This window comes from Salminus brasiliensis, chromosome 23 (genome assembly GCF_030463535.1).
Source record: "Salminus brasiliensis chromosome 23, fSalBra1.hap2, whole genome shotgun sequence".
Taxonomy (NCBI): Eukaryota; Metazoa; Chordata; class Actinopteri; order Characiformes; family Bryconidae; genus Salminus; species Salminus brasiliensis.
The window spans coordinates 28540247-28565828 of NC_132900.1; the positions used below are offsets into that span (position 1 = coordinate 28540247).

General features: G+C 41.4%; 2 protein-coding genes and 1 long non-coding RNA gene across 3 annotated transcripts; 2 read left to right on the top strand and 1 right to left on the bottom strand.

Moving 5' to 3' along the window:
* Window positions 1-1894: 1894 nt before the first annotated feature.
* Window positions 1895-3864, top strand: LOC140546017 (uncharacterized). Its single transcript, XR_011978299.1, has 3 exons — window positions 1895-1950; window positions 2105-2123; window positions 2734-3864. It is a non-coding gene; the product is annotated as an uncharacterized lncRNA (long non-coding RNA).
* A 1438-nt stretch (window positions 3865-5302) lies between these two features.
* dnajc1 (DnaJ (Hsp40) homolog, subfamily C, member 1) lies at window positions 5303-12532 on the bottom strand. The gene is made up of 12 exons (XM_072669266.1): window positions 11998-12532; window positions 11096-11197; window positions 10912-10958; window positions 10648-10813; window positions 9463-9560; window positions 9113-9203; window positions 8915-9005; window positions 7928-8085; window positions 7694-7813; window positions 7509-7557; window positions 6624-7048; window positions 5303-5768 (listed from the first exon to the last, which is right to left on the bottom strand). The coding sequence occupies exons 1-12, from the start codon at window positions 12148-12150 to the stop codon at window positions 5700-5702; spliced, it is 1569 nt and encodes a 522-aa protein (XP_072525367.1). The 5' UTR covers window positions 12151-12532; the 3' UTR covers window positions 5303-5699.
* Window positions 12533-17030: 4498 nt separating this feature from the next.
* Window positions 17031-23732, top strand: bmi1b (bmi1 polycomb ring finger oncogene 1b). The gene is made up of 10 exons (XM_072668649.1): window positions 17031-17497; window positions 20613-20743; window positions 20834-20930; window positions 21012-21067; window positions 21513-21563; window positions 21683-21791; window positions 21884-21926; window positions 22030-22128; window positions 22219-22299; window positions 22584-23732. Exons 2-10 carry the CDS (start codon window positions 20626-20628, stop codon window positions 22920-22922), a joined length of 993 nt encoding a protein of 330 aa, XP_072524750.1. The 5' UTR covers window positions 17031-17497; window positions 20613-20625; the 3' UTR covers window positions 22923-23732.
* Window positions 23733-25582: the final 1850 nt, after the last annotated feature.

Here is a 25582-nt window from a genome sequence, read left to right on the forward strand (position 1 = left end):
CCTCTGTAATATAAGTAACCTTGTAAGTCGCTCTGGATAAGAGTATCAGCTAAATGCCATAAATGTAAATGTAAACATCAATCTGTAGGCGGCGATTCTCTTTAATTTTAGAATGGGTTATAATACTATCAGTAATGCATGTGATCAAATGGTGAAACTTGAGATTTTACAATTAATTGAGCTGTAAATGTATCCAAGTCATATCAATCGTATCTGAAGTATATCAGGTGGCCCACAACACGACATTCTATTTGTAGCCTTATTAGATTAGTTAGATTTCATTAAACTATCAAAATTGTCCTTATCAAATGATAAAAGAGGTAAGGAGCTGCTTTAATTGAAAAGCTGAGCTAATTTTATATGTAAAAAAAAAAAAAAAGGCAGCAAGTAAACTGTCAGTTTTTGAAGGTAATGTGTTAAAAGCAGGACAAAATGGTCTGAGCCAATTTGACTAGAACCAAACTGATGGCCAGACGACTGGGTCTGAACATCTCCAAAACATCGCCCGCTGATGCGATCCATTGTGGCCCAACTTCACAATTAGCAAGACTTTAGCAGGAGAATTTGCTTGGTGTCTTGGTGCCAGATATCACGGGACACCTTCAGTGGTCTTGTGAAGTCCATGCCTCGAATGTTCAGATCTGTTGTGGCGGCACATAGGAGACCTCCTCAATATTAGTGTGATTTTTTTTCATATCATTTAAACAGCCTATGTAATAGCAAGAAAAAAATGATGCTAGTAGAAAAGCCATAAGCCATAAAGTTAAATATTACTGTATTACACATGATACAATGCATGGTACTTCTGAAAAATAGAAAGAATTCTTATGCAAAAGTTTTGGGCACCCCAAGACATTTGATCCCTCATAATACCCTTAGGGCTATGGTTTGTTAACAACTATTGTTAGAAATGGTTAGAAAAGATCAAACCTTACTCCAACAATCGGCAGCCATGGGATCCTCTCAGCAGATCCTCTATTGCACAAATAAAATAGGTAGTTTTCCTATATTTTTTTAAAGAAATGGCAGATAGGAGGAATGGTGGAGGTCAATATGAGAAAACGTTCAGAGGCAAATTAAAATCCCTGTTTGTAATTGAAGAATTTCAGGACATTTACATTTAAGGCATTTAGCAGACGCTCTTATCCAGAGCGACTTACAAAAGTGCTTTGCTATTTACCCAAGAAGAACCTCAGCTAGTTAGAATAGACTAATAATTCACTCTGCTATTCGCCCAAGTACTCTCAGAAGAGGAGGGTCTTCAGTCTGGATTTGAAGACAGCAGGGTTTCTACTGTGCAGCGACGCCTGTTTATAGGAAAACATTTCATACATTTTCAAAGGAACATCTAAACCACCCAGTCCCACCCACTCTCTACCTCAAAATCCACAATGGACCACCTCAGAAGGCACAACCTAAAGATACTGCCATGGCCCTTAGTTCCCCGATTGAAACACTATTGAAAATCTGTGGATCAACCTCAAAAAAGCAGTGAAGCAAGACGTCCGAAGCATCTCACAGACGCCTTTTACAAGAAACAGTAGTTAAAAAAAATCCCCCAAACAAGAAGTGAAAAACTAAGCTGCTACAAAAAGTGTTTTTACAAGCTGGGATCCTCGCCAAAGGCCTTGCTAAGTACTGATCATGCAGGGTGACCAAATGTTTGCTTCTAAGTCTCTTTATTTAGTTTTTTTTTTTTTGCTTAGTTATTTATATGATCTTTTACCTACTTAAATATTCACAGTGAAGCATATTGCAGTTTGCGAAAGTAGGCTTCAGTAAATACAAATGAGCTTCAGTCCCTCAAAACTGCGCATGTGCTATTTAGAAAAAGGGTGTTAGGCTGTTTAAACATTAAAGAGGAAGTGGCATTAGACCTCCTCGCTATTTAGAACACAGAGACACAGACTGCACTGGACACGCTCAAACTGCTAAAGTACTGTAATGGATGTAAGTATCTCTAAAAGAAGATTATATAGTATATAGAGTATATAGAGTTACTCAACATAGAGATACTCTACAAATAAAGCCTATAACTGAGCTTTACTCAAAAAGAAAAACTGTTACTTTGTTATTAATTGGTTTTCTTTTTTGATTTGCTCAGGACATGACTGTGTATTTTGGTAAGTTAAGCCACCCTTCTATTATTTATCTTTGTATTGGTAAGGTAAATTTGTAAAACCGTAATCTAGCAGAACGGAATTAACCTTTTGAACCCTACTTTTATGATTCTGGTATTAATCGTAATGCAGTGGAGTACCACAGGGTTCTATTTTAGGGTCTATGAACTTTATGTTTATTCTTAGAGAGTACTGAAGTGTGGGCAGTGAAGTGTACAGGGTTAAAGGAAGAGAAATCGCACAGTATTTCTAAAGGACTCACTTTGTTCTCTGAGGATTATTTATGACCTTTTATTTTTATTGTGTGGTTTTTAATAATTATGTAGTCAATTTCTCAACACTGACTTTCAGACGCAGTCCAGTTTCAACAACATGTTTGATCTTACCCAGTGCAAAAAAGCAGAACAAGGCTTATGTCCATTTTAAGTGTTAATTTGTGGTTTGAACTGTTATTTATAGTGAAATAGCACTTTTTTAGCACTAAACTGGATCTAATGCTTCCGCATTCATCTTGTTTTTTTTTTGTTTGTTTTTTAACTTGCACTATTTTTTATAGTGTAATCTTTTTGTGATAATCTCCTATTTATTTATTATTATTGTTTTTTTTCTGGAGGATGTATTCGATACTTCATATTCTCTTTCTGGGTGTTGAACATTGCAATGATCTTCATCCTGACGCACTTGGAGAAGCAGTTAATTCGGATCAAGCAGAGGTGTGTGACAGCAGAAAGGAAATATAGAGCTTTTATGGCAGCCACCAGCACCAGAAAAGAAGACAACGATATTGAATATGAAAATATATATGAAGAAAATAACTTTTTGTAAGCCAGTGTTTCTCAACTCTGGACCTGGAGGCACATGAGGTGAACTCCCTGCAGCTCTGGAAGGGCTTGTTAATGAGTCCATCAGTGGAATCAGGTGTGTCGGGAGCAGGGAAAGCACTAAAACATGCAGAGCAGGGTGCCTCTGGGACCTGGGTTGAGGAACACTGTTTTAAGCTACATGCAGGTTTGGAGCATCTGTACATTTTACATCTTACATATCTCACATATAAACATGTATGTTTTCTAACCATAACTAATTTTTACATTACAACCACAATGCTTTATCCTGTACCATTAAACAAGCTGTTTTTGTTACTGCACCTTTAAGTCATATGTAAACAAGTTGTGCTCTGATTGGTTGCATAGTATTATGCTTCTCTCAGAAAGTAGTACAGGGTAAACGGGAGGAGCTAAACTGAAGTAGGCCGAAAAGCTGTGTATATGCAAGTACACTGACTCCAGATCAGCCATAACATTACAACCACCCGCCTAATATTGAGTAGGACTTTTTGATGGATCACGTCACTGACCCTTGGATGCCCATAACCCTGTTGCTGGTTCACTGATTGTCCTTCCTTGGAGCACTTTTGGTCGGTACGGACCACTGCATACCAGGACCACCACACAAGACCTGCCTGATGTATTGGAGATGTTCTGACTCTGAGTCATTCGTCTTGCCGTCACCTTCAAGAACTGACTGTTCACTTGCTGACTGCCTAACATGTAGATCCCACCTCTTCTCGGATTCCACTGGAAGCAGATAAGCAGTGTTACTCACGTCACCAATCAGTGGTGATTTTAATGTTACGGCTGATCTGTGTATATCAAACTCATTTTATTTTTAATAATGGTGCTTTTTTATGTTATGTTTATGAACGTTTTCCCATGATATGGTATCTTTAATAAATGTGTTCATTTAATGAATGTGTTTAACCAGTTTAATGCAAAAAGGCCCTCTGAACGTAATATAGTCTAAATCATAGCTACAGAATTCATAAGCTGTTCTTATTTGTGAAGTGTTGCACTTTATAACAGAGGACTGTGAGCAGTGGGTTTCACAGGATGTGGTGTGGAAGACCACTGCAAATTCAGAAATATCTTTTCAGCATCTAGAACTGTATTCATTAAAAGCAGAATGGCTCTGTGGTCTAAAGAACCAGCAGAGCTGAAGCAGTAGCGACTGGTGGTCAGGTTTGGGCATTAAGCACTATGACAGAGACAAAATATGCAAAGCGGATAGAAGAGCATGAATTCACTCGGTCACATCCGTACCAGCTGTGAGAACAGTCTAAAACATGTTTAAAAAGACAGAATTTACCTGAATCTACCTACAATTGACCTACACTTCCAGGACGAAATACATTCCTTCTTTTAGGAACTGGGCTGCTCCTTCAGGTGAGTTATTGGCTTGATTTTATAGGATGATGAGGATTCGTTGTCCTGTCCGCTGTGCCATTTATTAAACCCTAAAATTATGTATATCTGCTAACTGGTAGAAAATAGTACTGCCATTGGCAGTCTGTCTTGGTCAACTCTATTCTCTTCACGAGTTGGTTTAACAAAAAATGTTTTGTTGTGGTTAATTTAAGGCACTGCACTCACAGAATACTGCATGCGGTACAAAAGTGAAAGACCACCATAGGGCTCTAATGATAAGCTGTAAATAAGCTTCTGTAAATATCACTAGTCAAAAGGGCGAGAACAGCTTGGATCAATTCAATCAACATGTCCATGTTGTACTATCAATATTTAAAATTTTATATCTATATATAAAAATGTCAATGTAGCAGGCGTGTCATTTGGTGGTTATTTTGAGACACAACTGCTGAGTTGGCATTTTTAACACTTCTGATTGCATGAACTCATCTCCGCCACGCAAATATTTGTGGACTAATGAACGCATTCAGCTATTTTGTGTTGCTTTCATTGCTGATACAGCTTGCACACCATTCCCTGTAGATTAGTATTGCCAATAGAATAGGACTCTCTGGAGCAGATAAACATGTACCAATTGGATCCATGCTACCTAATGCCAGGCATGGGATAGTGGGATATAAAGCCCCCCAGCATTGAGCTGTGGAACAGTGGAAGAACTGTGTTCTCTGGAATGACTTTTGGGATGAGTTGGGGAGTTAGGGATGATGAGGTGTAGTAGTGATCATCTAACATTCTGACCTCACTAATGCTCTTGTTCCTGAATGCATCAATCAAACCCTCGCAGCAATTCTCCTCCAAACTCCAGAAAAAAAATCTTCTGCCCTGCACAGCAGAAACAGTTACTCCAACAAAAGCAGGATAAACTTGTGTGTGTGTGCGCATGTTGTGAATTGATGCAAAGGACAAAAGACCCAGTATGAATGAGTTGTATATAATGCTTTATGTTTCATTACAGTGTGACTGAAAACGATAAACGAACGACATACTTTACCTCTGAAAAACAGAGAGGTTGTAAGATGTTCCAGAAAGAGAGAAGGACCATCCTAAAAAGTTGAGACGTTCTGTTCCTCATGCTTTAAACTGCACAGAGAAACGGCATGGATGGAGACCGCAGCATAGAACAATTTAAAATAAATAATGAAACTGATTTTTCAGCACATCTGCAGTTGTGTAACACAGGTCAGAGATGGGTTTCTCCAATACTGAAGTGTCCAGATACTGCAGAACATGTAGATGTTCAGATGCACAGTATGGTTTTGGCAAAGCTAAGGCACATGACAGAGAGATGAAGGAACAGAGGGCTCGGAGGACCGGAGCGTCAGCTCTTGGCTTGTTTCCGTCTCTGCACCAACTCTGCGAGCAGCTTGTAACGGATCATGCACTCCTCCTGAGAAGAAAGCAGATGAGGATTAGCAGTATAGTGACAAAAATGACCTTGCATCTTCAGGTTTGTCATTTCTCATAATTTTGTGATGGCAGTTCCATTACACGTTGTCAGACGGTGCATTACATGACGCATGGACCAATAGAAATGCTCCAAAATGACTTAGAATTAAATCTTTTTATAGAATATAGTACAGAAATATAGTTCAAACATTTCCTGGATCTGTAGAGCCCGACCTTTTCATTGCAGATCATTGCCAGATTGTACATGACTCATACCAGAAATTACGAGGCTAAGAACACAAGTGGACAAAATTGTCTGCCTCTCGCCATGTCTAACTGGTGGATTTGTGTGTGTCTGTCATCGGACACTCATCTGTAATTAGGTGAATTTGTGCATCCATCTATGGGTTTGTGTGAAACTGACCTGTGGACACTTAGAAACTGATGGTAAGCGGGGTAAGCAGATATTTGAACCAGAGATCCTCAGAATTTCATAAATTCTTCATAGAAAAAGGTCAAAAATGAGATAAAACTTTGCAAGACAAGCTTTGGTACCATATTCTCAGAGGTCAATCTCCTCTTAAGACCTGTTTTTTGGAGGTGGTAGAACTGCCCAATGGAGCCCTCAAGGGTTCTAATAATGTACAATAATGTAGTTTGAAGAACTGAATTTTGGTCTTAATCACAGGGTTAAAGGGGTTAAGACAACCAGTTTTACAAACTCCTTTTCTATTTCCAAGTTTAAGAAAATGTGTCACCAGTAGTTTCCAATGGCTTGAAATTGAGTATTGCTCCAACACTGAATCATTTATGGCTACTCCACAAACTAGCCTGCTAACTAAAGGCTTTGACTAACCTTGCTTTTCCCTGGTACCACTTTAGCGATCTTGTCCCAGCGTTCAGCAGTGCCACGTGGGTACTGCTGCAGGGCGAGCTCCAGGAGCTTCTGTTGGTTCTGAGTCCAAACATCATCAGCAGTGTTGGGCTTCTCCTTGGGTGGTGCAGCAGGTGACAGCTTTTTCTCATCCTCGCTGTCCTCGTCCACTGCTGTGGGGTCAAAGTCTCTCTGCCTTCGCCCCTTCATCTTTTCCTCTCCTGTTCCCGCCCCAGCAGCAGACTTTCTGGCTCTCCTCCTCACGGTCTTGCTCTCCGGGTCTCCAGCTGCGTCGGGATCCGAGGGCCCCTGCAGCCCGACCTCCTCACGCTGGGTCATGAGGCTGTCAGGAACAGAGCTTTTTCCAACCATTGCAGAACCCTTAAGTTCTGAAAGCTTCACCAGTCCTAGAAGAGAGAGAGAACAAGAGTTCCTCAGTTCCTCACTCCCCCAAATTTCTGTATTGCTGTAGGGATTTAATTGCACTCAAGTGACAAGAGCGTCAGTGAGGTCAGAATGTTGGATGATCATCACCCCAACTGATCCCAAAAGTGTTGGATGGAGCACCATCAATCCAAAAACAACAACAACAACACCGTTTCACTGCTCGACAGCTTAATGCTGGGGTCTTCATAACCCTCTAGCCCATGCCTGGCATTAGGCATAGTGCCACCAGGTTCCTGTTAACATGTTTTAGAAAGTCCTATTGGAAGTACTTGTGTACAGGGACAAGCTGTGTGTGCGGGCATTTGCACGCCTGTGTCAGCAATGGGAGCAACTTAAAGTAGCTGAATGCATTCATTAGAAGGCGTGCCTACAAACATTTGGACATACATACTTCAACATAGCACTTCAAACAGGACTCACCCGATGTGCTGGTGACTCCGTCTTTGATCTGTTTCACTTTTGCTGTGACCTACGAATGATCAGCGTTTCAGTGGGAAGTCAATCACTCAAAGGTTTAGATAAAACATATTAAACATAATGAAAAGTAATGAGCTTAGTATCGCTGTAATGCTCGAATGCCCTGAATGCACTACTCAAACACTCACATCAGCAACAGATCTGCCCAATTCATGAGCGATCTTCTCCCACCGGCCTGGTGTCCCTCCTGGAAACTTGGCCATGCCACGGGTCAGCAGGCTGACATCCTCATCGGTCCACTCTGGTGTCTAAAAAGATTGGGGGAAAAAAAATGCATTAACAATATACATATCACATAAATCAAATAACAAACCAACCGTAACCAAATATAAATAAAGCATGAAAATGATCTATGAACTAACCTTATTCTTCTGTTTCTTGTCCTCTAGCCAGTCGTCCATTTGATCCTCAATATCCTCAATGGATGCTCCCTGATCATACGCAGGTATGCCAGCTGCCTCACTGGGCTCATAAACTGGAAACTCCACTTTGGGTTTCTTCACCTTGGGGCGTTTCTCTCCTGCACAGGTCAACAAACATTCAACTTTCTCCCGAAGAGCCAAAGAAAAAATCCTTTCTGTATAAACTTAAAAGCTATTGTAAGGACCACACCTCCAGTTAATGGAGTGTGGTTTGCAAAATGAATGGAACGAATTTGGACTAAATTACAGGGCAGGCTTCTGGGTTACACTGGAAGACTAGATGCCCATTGCTAAACAGCCAAGAATGGAGTACAGGTGGGAGCTGGGATGGTAGGGAATGCAAAAAACACAGATGATTGGGTAATATATTACCTAGGAGGAAAGTGTACTTTTGGCTTGGGATTGGAACTCAGGACTCCTGAGCCATAGTGGTAACACATTAAACAGCTGAGCCTGTCAGAGCCCCTTAGATTGGGTTTTATGACACCACAAAAACAATTAACACAAAACACAGACTGTTTTGCGGCTTGGTTTCCATATACACCTGGGTCTTTGGAGTAAACAGCACATTTTGAAACATGCATACATACACATCACATTCTAATATACAAGTACTACTTAGAGGTATCTTTGAATTATTAGTATATTCTAACTAGCTAAGGTTTCTTTCTTGCGTAAATAGCAAAGCACTTTGTAAGTCGCTCTGGATAAGAGCGTCTGCTAAATGCCATAAACGCGACATACTACTTCAAACTAATAAAAACATCATGGTATAATCCCTGTAAGAATGGGCATTTGAAAAAAAGACATAACAGGGGGTGATTAATGACAGTGGAAATCACCTTCTGAACCAGTTCTGACCATCCACACATTTTTGGATTAAACATTCCCATCATGTCATGTCAAATTGATTTAGGAGGGCCTTACTTGGTTGATTTTCTTGCTCTGCTAGCGCTTCTGCTTCCTCTTTCTCCCTCACTTTCAACTCTTTGTAATCTTTGTAGTATTGCTTCACATCCTGAAATCCAAATGTATAAATATTTGACAACATTTCATTTTTTACCAGACAAAAGTTAACAGTAGGGGAATAACCATGACAGCAGATTCATGGTGGTGAAGAAATACCTGTATGACGTGAGGGAGAGACTTCAAAGAGTAGTATAGCCAGATGCTCAGTTTGAGTGGTAAGATATCATGCCAGTGTGGTTTATCTGATCTACAAAAAAAAAAAAAAAAAAAAAAAAGTTATGCAAGCACATACCACCTTTCGTCATAAAGGTCAGATAAGAAGTGCTTGTTACAGTCAATCAGTTACATTACTGACTTACTTGTTGTTACGGTAAGTCAGTTACATTATGAGTGTGGAAACAATCAATCATGCTTGCTGTTTATCATTTTACATTATAACATAACAACTAAAATATTATTTAGCAGCTAGTTTCTCCTCATCACAGACTCATCCATGCACAGCTTACCTCTCGTTTTTTTCCTGTCCATTGTTCTTCAATTCCTCAACTATCTTGCTGCTTTGTTTTTTCTTCTTCTCTTTCTTCTTCTTGCTAAGAAGTTCATCCTAAAAAAAGATGAGAAGCACATCGTGACTTGCTATAAAGTCTAAGATATGTGGTGATGATGGTAAGGTGTTTCAGTCATGTCCATCAATAGCAGGTGTAGAACATCAAGCACACAGCCATGCAATCTCCATACTAAAACACTGGCAGCAGAATAGGTTGTATGAAAAAGCTCAGCGACTCAGTGTGGCACTGTCTCAGAATGACACTTTTACCACGAGTTGTGAAAGTTCAATTCTGCTAGAGTCTGCCTGATCAGCTGTTGGTATTATTATTGTGACATGGAGATTCAACCATGAATCAGTAGACCACGCTAACTCACAGAATGGGGCCACGACTGCCAAAGCGCATATCCGTTGTTGCTTCACTCACAGCAGTGTGTCAAACTGCCTCTTCAGAAAGCAGCAGTATTAGAACTGTACATTAGGAGCTTTGTGAAATGGGTTTCCAGCATGTGTGATTCTCAATATCGGCTGGAGTGGCGTAAAGCACTAGAACAACTATGAAGTTTGGTGGAGGTGGGATAATGGGCTGTTTTGCAGGAATTGGCTTGACTTCTTAGTTCCAGTTATAATGTTAACACTACTGCACTCAAAATTGTATTGTAAGCTTTGTGGTAATAGTTTGGAGTAGACTGTGAACATCCATGTCCATAAAATGTCCATAAGAATGATCATGGCTTGGTGAGTTTGGCGAATGCGAAGAGGCCTACACAAAGCCGTAACCTCAACCTCACTGAACACCTTTGGCATGAATTGAAATGTCCAATTGCCAGCCTAGCCTTTTTATCCAACACTGGTGCGTAACCTCACAAATGCTTTTTTGATGGGCACAAACTCCCACTGACTCCAAAATATCAGGTGAAACGACTTCCCAAAAGAGTGGAGCCTATTACAGCTGCAAAATTGGTTCCAAATCCAGATCAATGCCCATGGTTTCTGGAATTGGATACCCAACAAGCTCATACAGATGTGATATCAGTTGTTAACATGGTTTTGGCCATACAGTGTATTTTCTTTCACACAATGCATCCATCTATCCTAATGACACTCCCAATGTCAGATTACAGTGGCACATGACGACACTCACCAGCTGTTTCTCCAGATAGATGGACCAGATCACAGCATAGTGGCCCACTGTGAGGATGAGGAAGAGGAGGAAACCCAGCTCTCCGTTGCTCATCTTCCTCACGCGCCGGTAGTAGAACACAGGCTGCCTCCAGTCAGGCAGGCCGTTAACCAGGATGTCATCGTATCTGTAAGGAAAGTGTGGTTAGACTTACAGCGTATTGTTATTATTATTACTACACCATAACAGCATCCCTACATATACACTATGCTACTATCCCCTTACCGTTGTCTCCTTTCTTCATCCTTAAGAACCTCATAAATGGCAACCAACTGGAATTGAAAAAGCAGAAGAGAAAAAGACTTAAGTTTAAACATGGTCATTTGCTTGTGATCTTTCTGGTGAAATGCAGTCTCCTGTAAGATCTGAAGCTTTAGTGTACTGCTCATCGCATGCAAAATCCGTTTACCTGTCTGAACTGGGTTTCTGCATTTTCATCTTTGTTTTTATCTGGGTGTAGGACAAGAGACAGTCTTCTGTAGGCCTTTTTGATCTCAGATGATGATGCATCCTATGGAAGACAATGCTTTACTGGATCACAGGAGTATAAGAAACAGTGATAAATTAAGAATAGATGAGAATAGATGAGAGGAGCACCTAATATAATGTAATAATAATAATAATAATGTGCAAAACAGCACAGCTGGTTTTTACCATAGTAAGCTACACCCATGCCATCTGGTAGGTTAGCATATTTAATAACACTTATATTTCTGTGTGTTTGTGTTATTTCTCTATGACTTCCACTACATTTATTCGCCCTCACACCGGCAAAATATGGTAAAAGAACCTGGAGACATTTTTGTTGTGTGTTTTCAGAAAATCAACAGAATGAAACTCAAATGACTGCAAACCTGCAGTGAATTGAAGCTAAACAATATGAGCGTAATAATAACAACGTTTTAAAACGCTGTGCAGGTTCACACTGACTTCAACATTTAAGCCTTGTTTTATGCGCTATACCGCCGAAACAGGAACAGGCCTCTGAAGCCTCGACCTTTCCTGGAGCGGCTAGCGGCAGTCCGGCTGCGTTGCAGGCGGGGGCGGTTAACAAAGCCTGCCGCTGACGAAAGACACGTTGCACATTAGCTACACATTTCGACAAACGGGGACAGGGCTATGGTTTGGGGTTAACCTGCAGGTTTAGAAAGCATCCAAGTAGCTTAAAAGCTTAACTTTAGCTAGCTATATTCAGCACGGTTTAAACTTGGCGGATGTGATTGGGAGCATGTAGGAGAGGGTAGCTAACAGTTAGTAGAAGAAATAATAATAATAATAATAATAATAAAACAACAACATAACAACACTTACTTGACCAACAGACATGAATTCATAAAACGACTGTGGAATTTCCTCCACCAGGTCGAAGAGCTCCAGGTCTGTGTCCCACGCCGCTGTCGGTACAGGCTGGGGGAGAAGCAGGCTGGCAGCCCACAGCAGGGTGATCACCTCCGCTGGAGGCATTTTTTTGAAGGCTTTCTTTAAAAGCTTGGAGAAGTGCTAACAACAACCGTCCATTCCTGTGTTGTAGGTGGATATGTAGCTATACTTTAAGGTAGTCTAACATGCCCTCTCTCCTCCCCCCTCTCTCCTCTCTCGCTGCTCCTACGTGGCCGCTCTGCCGTGCGGAGGAGCTGCAGCTGCAGCCGCGAAACCCGCGTTCACAGCAGCCGCCACACGAGCGACCAATCAGGGCGGAGCGGCGCCGGCACAAGCCGGGCACAAAGAGCCGGGGGATGCTTCACAGGAGAGCGGCAGCGGCAGCAGCAGCAGCCATAGCCATTCATCTCCATTCATCTCCGGGTTAAACTAGAACGAAGCATCGTCTTGAGGAGAGAACCAGACCTGATAGAGAAGAGCTCAAACGTGTTGGTTCAGTCATGCGCAGTTCAAGGGAAGTCCAGAGGAACCGGCTGGGTGCCCCTCCAACCCAAACCCAAAATAGATAAACAACAATAAACACTAATAAATAAATAACCACCCATCTATCATGTTTATTTTAATAATAATTGTAATAATAATCATTATTATTCTGAATTAGGTGTTCATGCCTAAATAAAGTGAGGGAGGAGGGGTGGGTGGGTGTGGGGGTGGGCTATCGGCCTCTCTGACTGACCCCCGGGGAAAACCAAAGACCAAGCCAAATTTAATTGAAGCTCTGGGGGCCTAGAAGTACCCCTGCTGTCCCGCTGGAGATTTAATTTGTGATAATGTATTTATAGTCCACATTATAAGTAGCTTTTAGAGAAAAGGGTGTCTTACAAACCTCAAAGCTGGGTCGAGGAGTATTTATTATTAAAGTATTTACTGGTTTTCTTTCCCACAGGAGACTGGGGCATCCTCCGCAACCAGGGGGTCGAGCTACAGGAAGGGGGCACGGGCCTGTGTGGTGGAGTCGTGTAACAGAGTTAAGGATGGACGTGCGGTGATGCTCGGTGCTCTCCTCTTTATCGTGCTGATTGGGGGGGTTAAATGGTTGTAGTGGCCACGACTTGCCTCCGGCACTGGCTACTAACATGAGCTAGAGGGCAAATCCAGCCGCACGAGTCTGTGTGTTCAGTATCAGCCGAGCTGCAGCAGAACTAGCGCTGTTTACAGTCCCACAGTGAATGAATGAATGAATGAATGAATCAGTGAATCAGTGAGTCAGTGAATCAGTGAATGAATGAATTGGATGTGGTCTTGGGTTTACAGGCCTGATCTAACAGAAACAGAAACTCGAATCTGAAAGCTCTGGGGTCACACTGACCAAACCTCTCAGATGAGTTAAACTGAGCTGAGCTTAGGGTCAATTCCTGATTTTTATTAAAGATTAAAGGTCTGATTGTAGATCAGACTGCTTTCTCGTTAAAGACAATCATCTGTTTATCTGGTAAACGATCCTCATAACGCTGTGAAAATTCCTGGGTTTCTAATGGAGTAAGCTAGTCAGGGTTTCCACACGTTTTTTTTATGGACATGAACGTATAATATAATATTAGTATATATTAAAATATTATTAGGTCTGATCGCTGATGAGCCTCTGGTGAGGGTCTTTATGAAAGCATACGGTCTTTAGGAGAGTCATGCAGTAATAGTGACACTACAACTTTAATGTATAATAATAATAAATAATAATAATAAATAATAATAATAATAATAATTGAGCCAGTGCTGGTATTGGTTCTAAATTACCTTATTAAGGCATACCTAAAAATGTATCGATTTAATTTAGTTAATTAAATTACATTTTAATTAATTCATGAATTACTGAATTAAACCTTACACACACAAATTTATACTTATATATTTATATTTAGACTACTTATTATAGACTGTTAAATACTGTAGCCTATGTTGAACTCAATAATTATAATAAAATAGTAATAACCAGCTAATAATGAGTTTTATTATCAATACTAACACTAATCAATATAATACTAATAAAAATAATAATCAAATTCAGAATCATTTAAAAAGTAATAATAATCACTAATTGTTTATCTTAAATGTTCTAATTACATCATTACCTCTTTGTAATTACAGGTAGTGCTGAAAGAATGTATATTAATAAATAACAAAAAATATAAGAAATATAAAAAATCCCGTGTGAAAAGAGTCTGATGACGAAAGATAAAATCAAACAATACTCGAGATAATAAATAAATAATGATCAATAATTATATAAGGATCATTATCAGGCGCTGGTGTAGAAGGAGAGGGACTCAAAGAGCCTGGGATGATTTCCTACTGTAGGACCCAGTCCGATTCAGATCCAGTCAGACTCGAATCCCCGCAGATCGGACTGAGTTTTGAGAGAAGTTCACAGCAGAGCAGCTTCGCGCTTCAGGGCCAGAGGAGATGTTGCTCACTGGGGTTCAGAGCAGAAGAAAGGTCGGTTGTAAAGAGAGTGAGAAGAGTCAGGCATTCAGATCAGAAAACAACCTGTCGTCTGAATACAGTGATCCTCAGGAATTCGCCATCTGGCGGGACTCTGAGTTCTGCTGGAATTACAAAGCAGCAATCCTGACCTCTATCTGTCATTCATACCACCGATCAATCAATCAATGGATCGACAGATCGATCGGTCGCTAGAAATCACTGGTGGCTAAAGAATGTAACGTAAACATGCAGCGCGACACAGGAGCAGTCCCACAGTACTGCAGTTCACTGAGCACTGATGTCTTACACTGATACACGTGGTGCTTTTTATTTTTAATATTCTTAAATATTCAGTATTTTAGAACTCCTGTCTACGTCATTATCTGAACCTCTTTAAAAGAAAAATCATCAAATAAAAATCATCAAAGCTCTCGGTTTGTTTTTGGTGGTGATGTAAAGTTGTTTGATGATTTAGAAAAGCATTTTATAAAAAGTGCATTTTCTAATTAAATTAAATCCAGACGCGGAATGAATAGATTTCTATACCAAACATATATCTAAAGGTGGTTATAATGTATCATTAGCTCTTCCTAATAGCGCTTATTTAGCCAATCAGGTGAAGCAGATGTTGCATGATGACGTGGATAATATTTCATATCCGTCGTGTTTTGCCATTCGAGGCGATGACGTCAGGAAAATCACGTAAAACCATAAGTCAGCTTTAGGCCAGTTGGCCCCGGTCCAACTGCGTACTTGCGCTGTAACTCGCGCAGAGAATTCAGGCTGCGCACCGCTGGCGCGAGCCGCTTTACGACGCGAGCGAACGTTCAGATTCGAGCACGAGCGTGACGACTTGTCCTCGTGCGCGGGCTATAACGTAGTCCCAACGCTCGGGAGTGATGCCTCGTGGAGCGCTCACAACTGTTCTTAGAACTTCGTCGGAGCGCTAACGCGACGCGCATTTTTACGTAACGCGCGTGCACCGCAGGAGCGCGGCCCTTTTGTTTTTTCGCTGCGCGGAGCGGAGCGCGGCTGACGTCACGTCACGGCACGGCACGGCACGGCAAGCAAGCGAGCACTCCAGTGTTCAAGATGCGGGACCACCGTTTGTCTGAACGGGCTAACGGAAAAGCACGGACTGGGGCTCATATGAGCGAATGTATTGGTAGGCCCGCGACCAATAAGCACAGCCATAGACCTCGAGGTTAAATGAAAAGCCTTATTATTGTGTGCATTAGTTTATTATTATTTACAGCTTCTTTCTACTCTCAGTAAACAGAATTCCCAATTCTTTAAATACATTCTCGTTATTTTAGCTGCTAAGAGACGTGTGTTATTTATTTTTCCTCTCAAGAAAGCCCATTTTTGGGGACACTCACGTGCGACCAGTCCTGACAATAAAGCGTGTCCACACGGTTACAAACGAATAAAAACACCACTGACAAATATCGATAAACTAATCTACAAGACCTGTGGAGTGAGCTGAGTTCCACTACTGGGTTTACGTTATTTATCAGTCTCCTGACCAAAGTCGTCCTGGTCAATAACCTTACAAAACATCTCAGGATGCCCTGTGTGATCTTCAGAGCTGCCTGAGCTGCACTGGGCTAATCCAGAGGGAGGTTCTAAGAGCCTGGGAGCCTTTGATTCTATTTTGCTGGTTAGTTTGATTGTTTATCTGAAAACGTTGCGTTCCTAGTCTTTAAGCTCTGGTGGCTTTGGTTCTCCAAACTCTGCAGCTCTCTGAACTCTGAGACTGGGCTGGTGATTAAGTTGTGATGCTTTATGTTATGTTATTTATTTATTTATTTGTACAGTACTCTTATTTTATAATGTACAGCCTGATACAGCAATGCACCAGTAAATAAAGTCAAAATAAACCGGCTTAAAAACATGGCCGCATTCTTCCCATGCTCCTTATTGCGTCTATATTATTAAAAATAAATAAATAAATAAATAAACGAGCTTCAAAGGCTTCTTTGAGCGATAACATAGAAGAACTACACGTTTGTGAACGACATGTTTGAAATAGTGTGAAGAATCTCTTAACTTCTTTATGGAACCAAAGGAGGTTCTTCTATGGCGTCGCTCAATGAATCCATTCGCTTCTTCATTTTTAAGTCATTGGTTTAATGCTTTACAGCCTCCCTGTACACAATATAGATATACATTGTATTTGTGTGTATATATATATATATATATATATATATATATATATGACGTGTTGTTGTTGTTTATTATGACTATAAAGCTGCTGATTATCCAATAATCAAGAGAGAAATAACCTCGTTATCTAAAACTTCCCAGCATCGTGTGCGAGCTGTAGACCACAGTGTCCATCCATCTGCTGCGTAGTCAGTCCTGGGGGCTTTCCCTTCTTCTCCGAGGCTATGTTGGGGACCCTTGCTGCCCCCCTTCAGCGCCCATTCCCAGACTCCCTGTGAGGAGCAAAGGCACCACGTGACAGATCAGGGCGGGCGGACTAAAGCCATTTTGGGGACGGTGTCAGTTTCCAGAGCTCCAGCAAGCAGAGCAGAGCAGAGCCGAGCCGAGCCACGCACATTCGCGTTTACACACACACACACACACACACGCATATATATATACACACACACACACACACACACACATATACACGCACGCACGCACGCACGGCGTCTTTCAAACCGCCCAACGGAGAGAGCTGCGTCAGGCAGAGCCTGTTCACCACCGCGGCATCGACATCGAGAGGAGCTTTGGTTGGTTGGTTGCCTGGTCGGGTTGGTTGGTTGGTTGGTGCGAAGAGAGGCTACAATGGAGCTGCTGCGGTGGAGCCACTGCAACTGACAGCGTCTGCACTTCATTCCAAGATGGCCGCTTGGGTAGCATTCATTTTCTGCTGATCGACTCTCAACTTTCATTGTCTGCCACCAAACAAGAACTGGAAATAAACCATCGCGGTCTACAGCAGGTAGGTCGCTGCGGCAGCTCCAGCCTACACAATTGAGCTCCTCGGAAGAGCCTTTACACGTAGCCTATGGTTAATGCTGCCGGAGGGAGGCTACGATACACACCGTAACAATGTTGCCCTCCTCCTCCTGCTGCTGCTGCTGCTGCTGCTGCTGCTCCTTGTGTGGTTCCGTGTCGCTTAAACGCCAATTTATTTCAGTTCAAAACCAAAAACGCGACTCCGAAGCCCTCCTTCGAAGACTTTGCGGTGTAACCCGCTCTAATAAGCCCGTCCCCGGCTCCTCGGGTCGGTCGGTTTGGCGTGTTTTGGTGTAAAAGTCCGAAAACGGCGAGAGGAGCCGCGGAGGGTCGAGTGCTCAGCCTGTTCTCTCACTTTCATACGTTTGTTGTGGGTTAATCGTCCACGGGTTGTCGGCTCGTTTAGACACGGCCGTGTTGTTTAGACGATGCAGGTTTGGACGAACTTGACGTGGCCGTGTTCACCGACCCGAGCTTCATTTTACGAACTTAACTTCAGAAGGTCTCCTGGCTTCGTCCAGCAGCTAACCGGAGCGAACACACCGGCTGATATGAGGTGTGTATGGCCCTGAGGAAAACGTCGGATCAGTATTGACCAACTGCTGAATTATTTGCCTTACTTCTGCTGTCAGATTTTAAGCCCGTACTGAACCGGAATTCTGAACCGAATTAAGGATTTGCTTAAATTCGCTTAAAATTGATTAGCCTGAGCAGCATTGTCAGTCAGAAAATTGGTAAAAATGGCAAGCAGTGGTTCAGAACAAGCTAAGCAATATGCTGGCCTAACCCGATATGTCTATTATTATATTGCAGAGAATTAATAATAATCAGCTGGTAAAACGTTTCAATCGTTTACTTCGCCGAAAAGCTGATACAGGCCGAGAACTGGCAGAAAAGAGAAGTTCCAACGTTGAGCTAACGTTGTGTTTCTGTATAAATATACATACATTAAATATAAATAATATATGTATATTTACTATGTGTATATAGCTACATATATAGCTAGGCTACTAGGCTACAGCTGCATCCCTCACCTATTGGCTGTGACTTCAGAAGTGAGTTCAGAAGGATTGATATGGCGAATACTTACACACTCTTACACTCACACACCAATGTAATATCAGTATACTCTTCAAACCTACAGTACTTTATACATCTACTATTGTGTTTTACAGCTAATCTGTGAGGTATGTATCTCTCACCTGCCCCGTTCACAGTTAGCTTTATGCTAAGTGACAGATCTGACAGGATCCTGACAGAGAAAGACACCTGTTCTGCCTCAGCCGATTCTCAGCAGGACCATGGCAGCTTCAGCACCGCATACACTTCATAAGATTGTGAAATTGATATGGAAAAGAAATGGATATGAAGAACCCGCCCAAGACATGAAGAACTTATCGGGCAGGTGGACCGGTCAAAACGTCGGATAGCCAGAAAGTCAGAAAGCGGCTGTTGAGAAAGAGAGGGTGAGACTAGTGGAAGTGTGAACACAAAAACTCGCTTAAAAATAAAACAGGCTTTAAGATAATTCAGATTTGACTAAAAACACACTGTCCTGGTCTTAAACGTGAAGCTGGTTATTTAAACCGGTGAATTGTATCAAATACTAGAAGAATAGTTGATAAAACGGTGCTGTCACCGTGTCCAGCGCGTTGTTTTTATAAGGCTATAATCATGCCACACCGACATGCCTTTCAGTTCGGTTTATTATTCCAGGTCTAAACCTGGATCAGCTCCGCTTTACTAAAATGGTTTAGTACGGGTTTCGTGTTCACACTCTTTATAGAAGCTCTAATCCGTGCCTAAACCGTCACCGCCGGGCTTTCGTGGCGTTTACATGCCGATATTAAGCGGCGGCGGGACCACCGGCTCGACCCTGCGGGCTCCCGCTGCCTCAGTCGGCACTTCAGGAGTGAAACAGGCAGGACAAGCAGCCCCACCGACTCCAAAACAATCATATTCTGGGGTTCGTTATGGGCAGAGGCCGCTCCGTTACCGTAGCCTACCACACCAAAACACAAGCTCAACAATGGCGCGCCGTTTCTTGCCACAAACTCGCCCGTGAGAGGAGACGGTGTGGCAAAATGGCAGCCGCGTTTAGCGCCCGCACGACTCACAGAAACAACGGAGCCAGCGGGCTCGTGCTGTTCTGAGGATGCCGTGTTCTCCGAAAACGGCCGTAAAAGTATTAGGATAACGGGACGAGTGAATCGGAGGAGAGGCTCCGGTCCGCTCCGCTCCGCTACCGACTGGCGAATCTACGCCGTCGCCATAGCAACAGAGAGAGCTGGCGTTTCAGCGCGAGCCACCTCACCTACGAATGGCGCGAAATCGTGCTGTAGTTTTGACTGTTAGCATCTGCTAGCTTCAAATAATTCACCTGATAGATTTTTATTATTTAGAAAATTAAGACCAAACTGCAGATCTGTGTCAGAAGAATATTTAAATCAGTCAGTTCTGTGGTGAAATTATTCAAGGAAAGGCATTTATGTGGGACGTTGGTTCTTTTAAAGCTGAATAGGGTCTGAGGGGAACTGTGTGGCCCTTATTTAAAAACCCGAGGCTGGGGGTTGACTGTATCGACTGAGAGAAAGGACAGTAAATATTTGTTTTTCTTTCTTTTTTTTTTTTTTTTAAAGATTTTTTACACATTTACAGCTCATATTGTCTAAAGACGCCAAGTTACACATTTTTGTACGTTGTTTTTATATATAAAAAATGCAATGTAATGTAAAAATATAAAATATATCATAAGGTTTTAGGAAACGTTGTCCTTTGCTAACTAGGCTAGCTAAATAACTGCCTGCTAAAAAAAAGGACCGCATTAAAATGTGCTAGTTTTGCTCCCGACAGAAATTTAGGCTCAGAGGTTACCATTAGAGAGCCAATACAAACCCATCAGTCATCTCTTAAACCATTAAGATCGTTTATATTGTGTTATTATCAACCCATCAAATATTTTAGGTAGCCATTAGACATCGTGGTGAAAACCACCAGGTTAAATAAATGTAAATAAATGTTTCTAGCCCTGCCCGCCTCAGCGAAGCTAAATCTCCTGCTTGTTCACCTACACCGATTCTTCCTCATGTCTCTCTCAGTTTCCCGACCCTTATGAAGATGCATCGGACAACGAGGATCAAGATCACGGAGTTAAACCCACACCTGATGTGTGTGTTGTGTGGAGGATACTTCATCGACGCCACCACCATCGTAGAATGTCTGCATTCTTGTAAGTGGATTCTTCTCGGAGAGTCTCAGCGTTGCTGTTTTCGTGGCGATGGTTGAGCTGATCTGTACTGATGGGTCGTTTTTTCCACAGTTTGTAAAATGTGTATAGTGCGATACCTGGAGACCAGCAAGTACTGTCCCATCTGCGACGTTCAGGTCCACAAAACGAAGCCTCTGTTGAATATCAGGTAAGGTTGGAGCATTGGACCTGCCATGGTCAGGAGTTTTGCTGAGTGATGAAACTAAATGAAATGGTCTGTATATTCCAGGTCAGACAAAACCCTTCAGGACATTGTGTACAAGCTGGTGCCTGGTCTGTTCAAAAGTAAGTGTCTGGAAGAGTTGAAGTGGTGCAGATTGCTTACAGTTAAGACTAGTAATAAGATTAATAATCTTTGTATTTCACAGAAGCACCATAAAAATGGTGCATCTCCCAAAAGACAACTTTACAGGAGAAGCGGAAAAGCTTTATACCGTTTTTATTGGAAGTCTATCTAAAAAGTTTTTATTGCACATCATTTTGAAGCATTTCGATTGGTCCAATCTTTAGGAAATTTTGGCACAATGTAAATAACATTGATGATTTAAATAGTCAAATTATATTTAAAAAAAAAAAGTAAAAAATTGAAAAACATGCAATAATTAGAGGTACAAGGTTTTTGCTGTGATTGTGTGGTTGTTTCATCCCCCCCCCCAAAAAAAAACACATTTTCCTTTTTTCGTTTTCTCGAAAAAAAAGTCAATTTACTGATCATATGTTTCTTACTCAGATGAAATGAAACGAAGAAGGGATTTTTATGCCGAACATCCATCAGGTGACGGTAACAGACTTCTGTTTATTTTTCAGCAACAATAAAAGCCCCCCTTATTCACAGCATTGCAGTGGAAAGTCCAGTAAATTAAGCAGGTGTTTTGTGTTTTTGCTGTGTTTGTGCTGCAGCTGCAAACGGATCGAATGAGGATCGGGGAGAGGTGGCTGACGAGGATAAGAGAATCATCGCTGATGACGAGATCATCAGCCTCTCCATTGAGTTTTTTGATCAGAGCAGGTGGGGACGGTTAAATGGCAGGTCTTCACTGCAGATGTTGCTGATTTTAAAACCAGGTCCTAATTTTAATTTTGTTGGGTTTTTTTTTTTAGATTTGAAAGTGGTAATGGGGAAGACAAGGAAACCACAAAAGAGGTAATTCATTCTCCGTCTGGCTTCAGGTTCTTAACCCTTTTCCAATAAACATACGAGGTGGATTGTGTTGTTAATAATCTGAATCATTACCTAAACTCCACAGGCAAATGTAAAGCGATATTTACAGTGCCCTGCTGCTATGACAGTCATGCATCTAAGAAAATTTCTCAGAAGTAAAATGGATATTCCATGTACCTATCAGGTGAGCTCATAATTTTCATGACCTACATCATAAACAAAGGAAATGCTGTTGAAGCTGTGGCATGAACAGTGGCGTATTTTTTTTTTCCAGGTTGAGGTTATGTATGAAGATGAACCTCTGAAGGATTACTACACGTTAATGGATATTGCTTATATCTACACCTGGAGAAGGGTAGGAGAAACACTAGTTCTGATGTATTCTTAATAAATTATTTTACAAAGGGTTCGTTCAATAAATTTCTTTTAACACTAGAGTCATAGCCTTATTCAGGTATTAACACAGTAACTAGATTATTTGGTATTATTTAGTAACTACAGCTGAACTAACCAATATGCTAGTTAAGTAGCTCAGAGAGTTGGGAACTGAAGTGTTGACCCGGGCTTAGGCTTCAAAGGCTTAACATCTCACACCGTTTCTGCTAAGTAATGTAATGGGCTGGAAATGGTGTTTTCCAGAATGGGCCCCTGCCGCTAAAGTACAGAGTTCGTCCTGGCTGTAAGAAGATGAAACTGAGCAGCCCGAGGACCAGCGCCACCGGAGGCAGAAAGCCAGAGACGGAGAGTGACTCTGGCAGTGACAAGCCAAGCAGTCCATCCGCCTCTGTCCCTGTCCCTGCCCCCTCCACGTCCTCCTCCTCGTCCAGCCCAGGCGCTCTGGTCAAGACCCCACACCCGACCTTCCCCCACCTCTCCACACTCAACGGAGTCTCCACCAAAGCCAGCCCCAACGGCCAAGTCCCTTTCAGCAGCAAACCCAGCAAAGGCTCTATCAACGGCTCCAGCTCTTTGGGGTGATCTAAGGACTCAAGGACACCAAAATCGCCGAGAGCCGTTCTGTAGATGCTTTCTTTTTTGAACCACCCTCATTTTTTTTGTATTATATATGTTTAAATATATATACTTGTTTTGTCACGACGTGTGGGACGACGTTTAAAACATGGCATTGATTTGTTATGTTTGTGTTGATTACTAAGCTTTGATTGGCTGAAGGAGAATTGTGAAGTATATTTTGTGGATGGATGAAGGAGAACTCCCATTGTGTCATTTTGTATGAACGCCAAACCATTCATTTAGCTTAGAACATAAATGTGTAAAAATCATGATTTTTTTTTTTCCCGTTCTTGTCTTTGATCAGAAGTGCAACGTTTGGCTTACACACATTCAGGATTTGCAGGCTTTCGTAAAAAGGCAATTGGTTCAATCGAATTCAATTGAAAAGTTAAGGGCTATTAAGTTCTTGTCAGCTGTGACATCCTTTCAGTTCAAGCTACGTTTTGCATCAAGCAGTTTAGTGTTTAGGCCTGAATTATGACCTTCCGTTTTTTCCCCCCACATTAGTGGATATTGTCACCAAACCAACTGAGAACTGAACATTTTTGCTTGGATATGTTCCTCATGGATCAGGACTTTTTGTCTTTTTGAAAGTTGGGTTTTTTTTTTTGTGTGTGTGTAAAGGGATACTTCAGTTGTAGTATTTAATGTTCTCTGCGCTCCACATCTCTCTGTAATATTCATCACAACTGTTTGTTCAAGCCAGTGTATCATTTCTTGTTGCACAATATGAAACCTTTATCTGAATAAACGTTTTACATTTTTATTACTAAATGCAGAAATTTCATGTGATGGATTAAGTTAATTGCTGGTCCTGTTTCTTGGCAGGGTATTAGGTTGCATTTTGCACTTACTGCACAGAGATGAAGGTGTTAACATGCTTGCTACCACGGGTTCTTTGAGTAGAGCCATGGAATAACCATTTATGTCACATGAGATGTGAGCGTGAGGAACCTTTACATCAAGTACATCAAAGCACCAGCATGGTTCTTCCTATAACCAAAAATGAGAAGTGCTTCTTTTATGGCATCCCTCAAAGAACCCTTTGTAGCATCTTTATTTTTAAGAGTGAGGGGAGGAGCCTCTAATGAGGCCTTCAGGGGCGGAAGATCCCTGGAAATCCACCCAGAAATAGACTCGACTGCATGTGGTGGATTTGCATGGTTCCCCCTCAGACTGCTGGACACAGCGACCCAAAAAAAATCACCGCCATCATTTCAGACGTTTTGAGGAATTACGCACCAAAGCGAAACCAAAACGTCACTTTTTAACGTCTAGACGTTTTTATTTCGTTTCAGCAGCCGAGTTTTATTTAGAGCTTAGCTCGGGTTGCTGAACTCTGCTCTGAAATCTGGAGCAGATTTCGTTCAGTGCCTCTAACAGCCTTGTTTCCAGCTCCGTTTTCACCGCAGCATCTCTGAACCACCGGCTCGTTGCTTATTGGTTGAATAAGCGGTCGTGCTGAAGGTCAATTGAGCTCGGGTTTGAGGGGGGTTTCCTTCAGCTCGCCACAGACCTGCTAAAACTGCAGTGACATGATTTAGCAGCTCATGAAGAGTCTCACTGAGCTCGAATTCGTGGTCGGATGAAAACACCAGAACTCATCTGAAGGTTCCGGTCCGCTGATGAGATTTCAAATAATTCATAAATAGATAGATAGATAGATAGATAGATAGATAGATAGATATATAGATAGATAGATAGATAAATAATTGCACTGAAACTAGAGGTAATATTTGATGTGGAGAAACCAAACCACTGGTTATAATTAATACAGACGCTTTTTAAATAATGAACAGCCCAATTATCAGAAGCGTGAATCCAGCAAGTCCTAAATATCATTCAACTCAATGATAACTGAATAAGTCTCTGCGATTCCCACGATTTCACTGATCTACGTGTAAATGTGCTTGATTAAACACAGCAAAGCTAAACTGGCTCTTGGCTAGATTGTAAATATATAAAGAAAAAAATATATATAAAATAAATAAATAACTGTAAAATATCGCGAATAACTTCTTGTATGATTTTACGAGCAATTATAAATAAAAATGGAAAGAGTATCTGTATACAGTTTTTCTATAGAAATCTATGGAAATATGTGTGAAGTACAACACGACGATACACGCGGGTTACAGATTACTACACTCGTTGCACTGAAGGCTGTTACTCAAGTCTTATAGATGACGATAAGACAAACTGCAGAAATATTATAGGTCGCTACAGTCGTATTATACAGTCGTATTTCTTTCTAGACATTATATACTGCATATATATATATATATATATATATATATATATATATGAAACCAAGACAGTGCCGTTTCTGATATAAGCTACAAACACTGGAAAATACCGTACTTGCGTTAATGAATTTTATTACATCACATTTTTATTCAAACGTTCTATTAAATGTTTTATACAGAAAACGCACAGATACAAAACGAATGTATAATTCTGTAATTTTAGAAACTACCACAGATTAAATAAACTCCAGGCTGATGTCTGACAGCTCAGACAAAACTGAGATAAAGTTTAACAGAAGGGCCAAAAAGACAGAAAAGCAGATTATTAGACAACAAGATAAGACCGTTGAGTTTCTATTTGAGTTATGAGAGCACTGG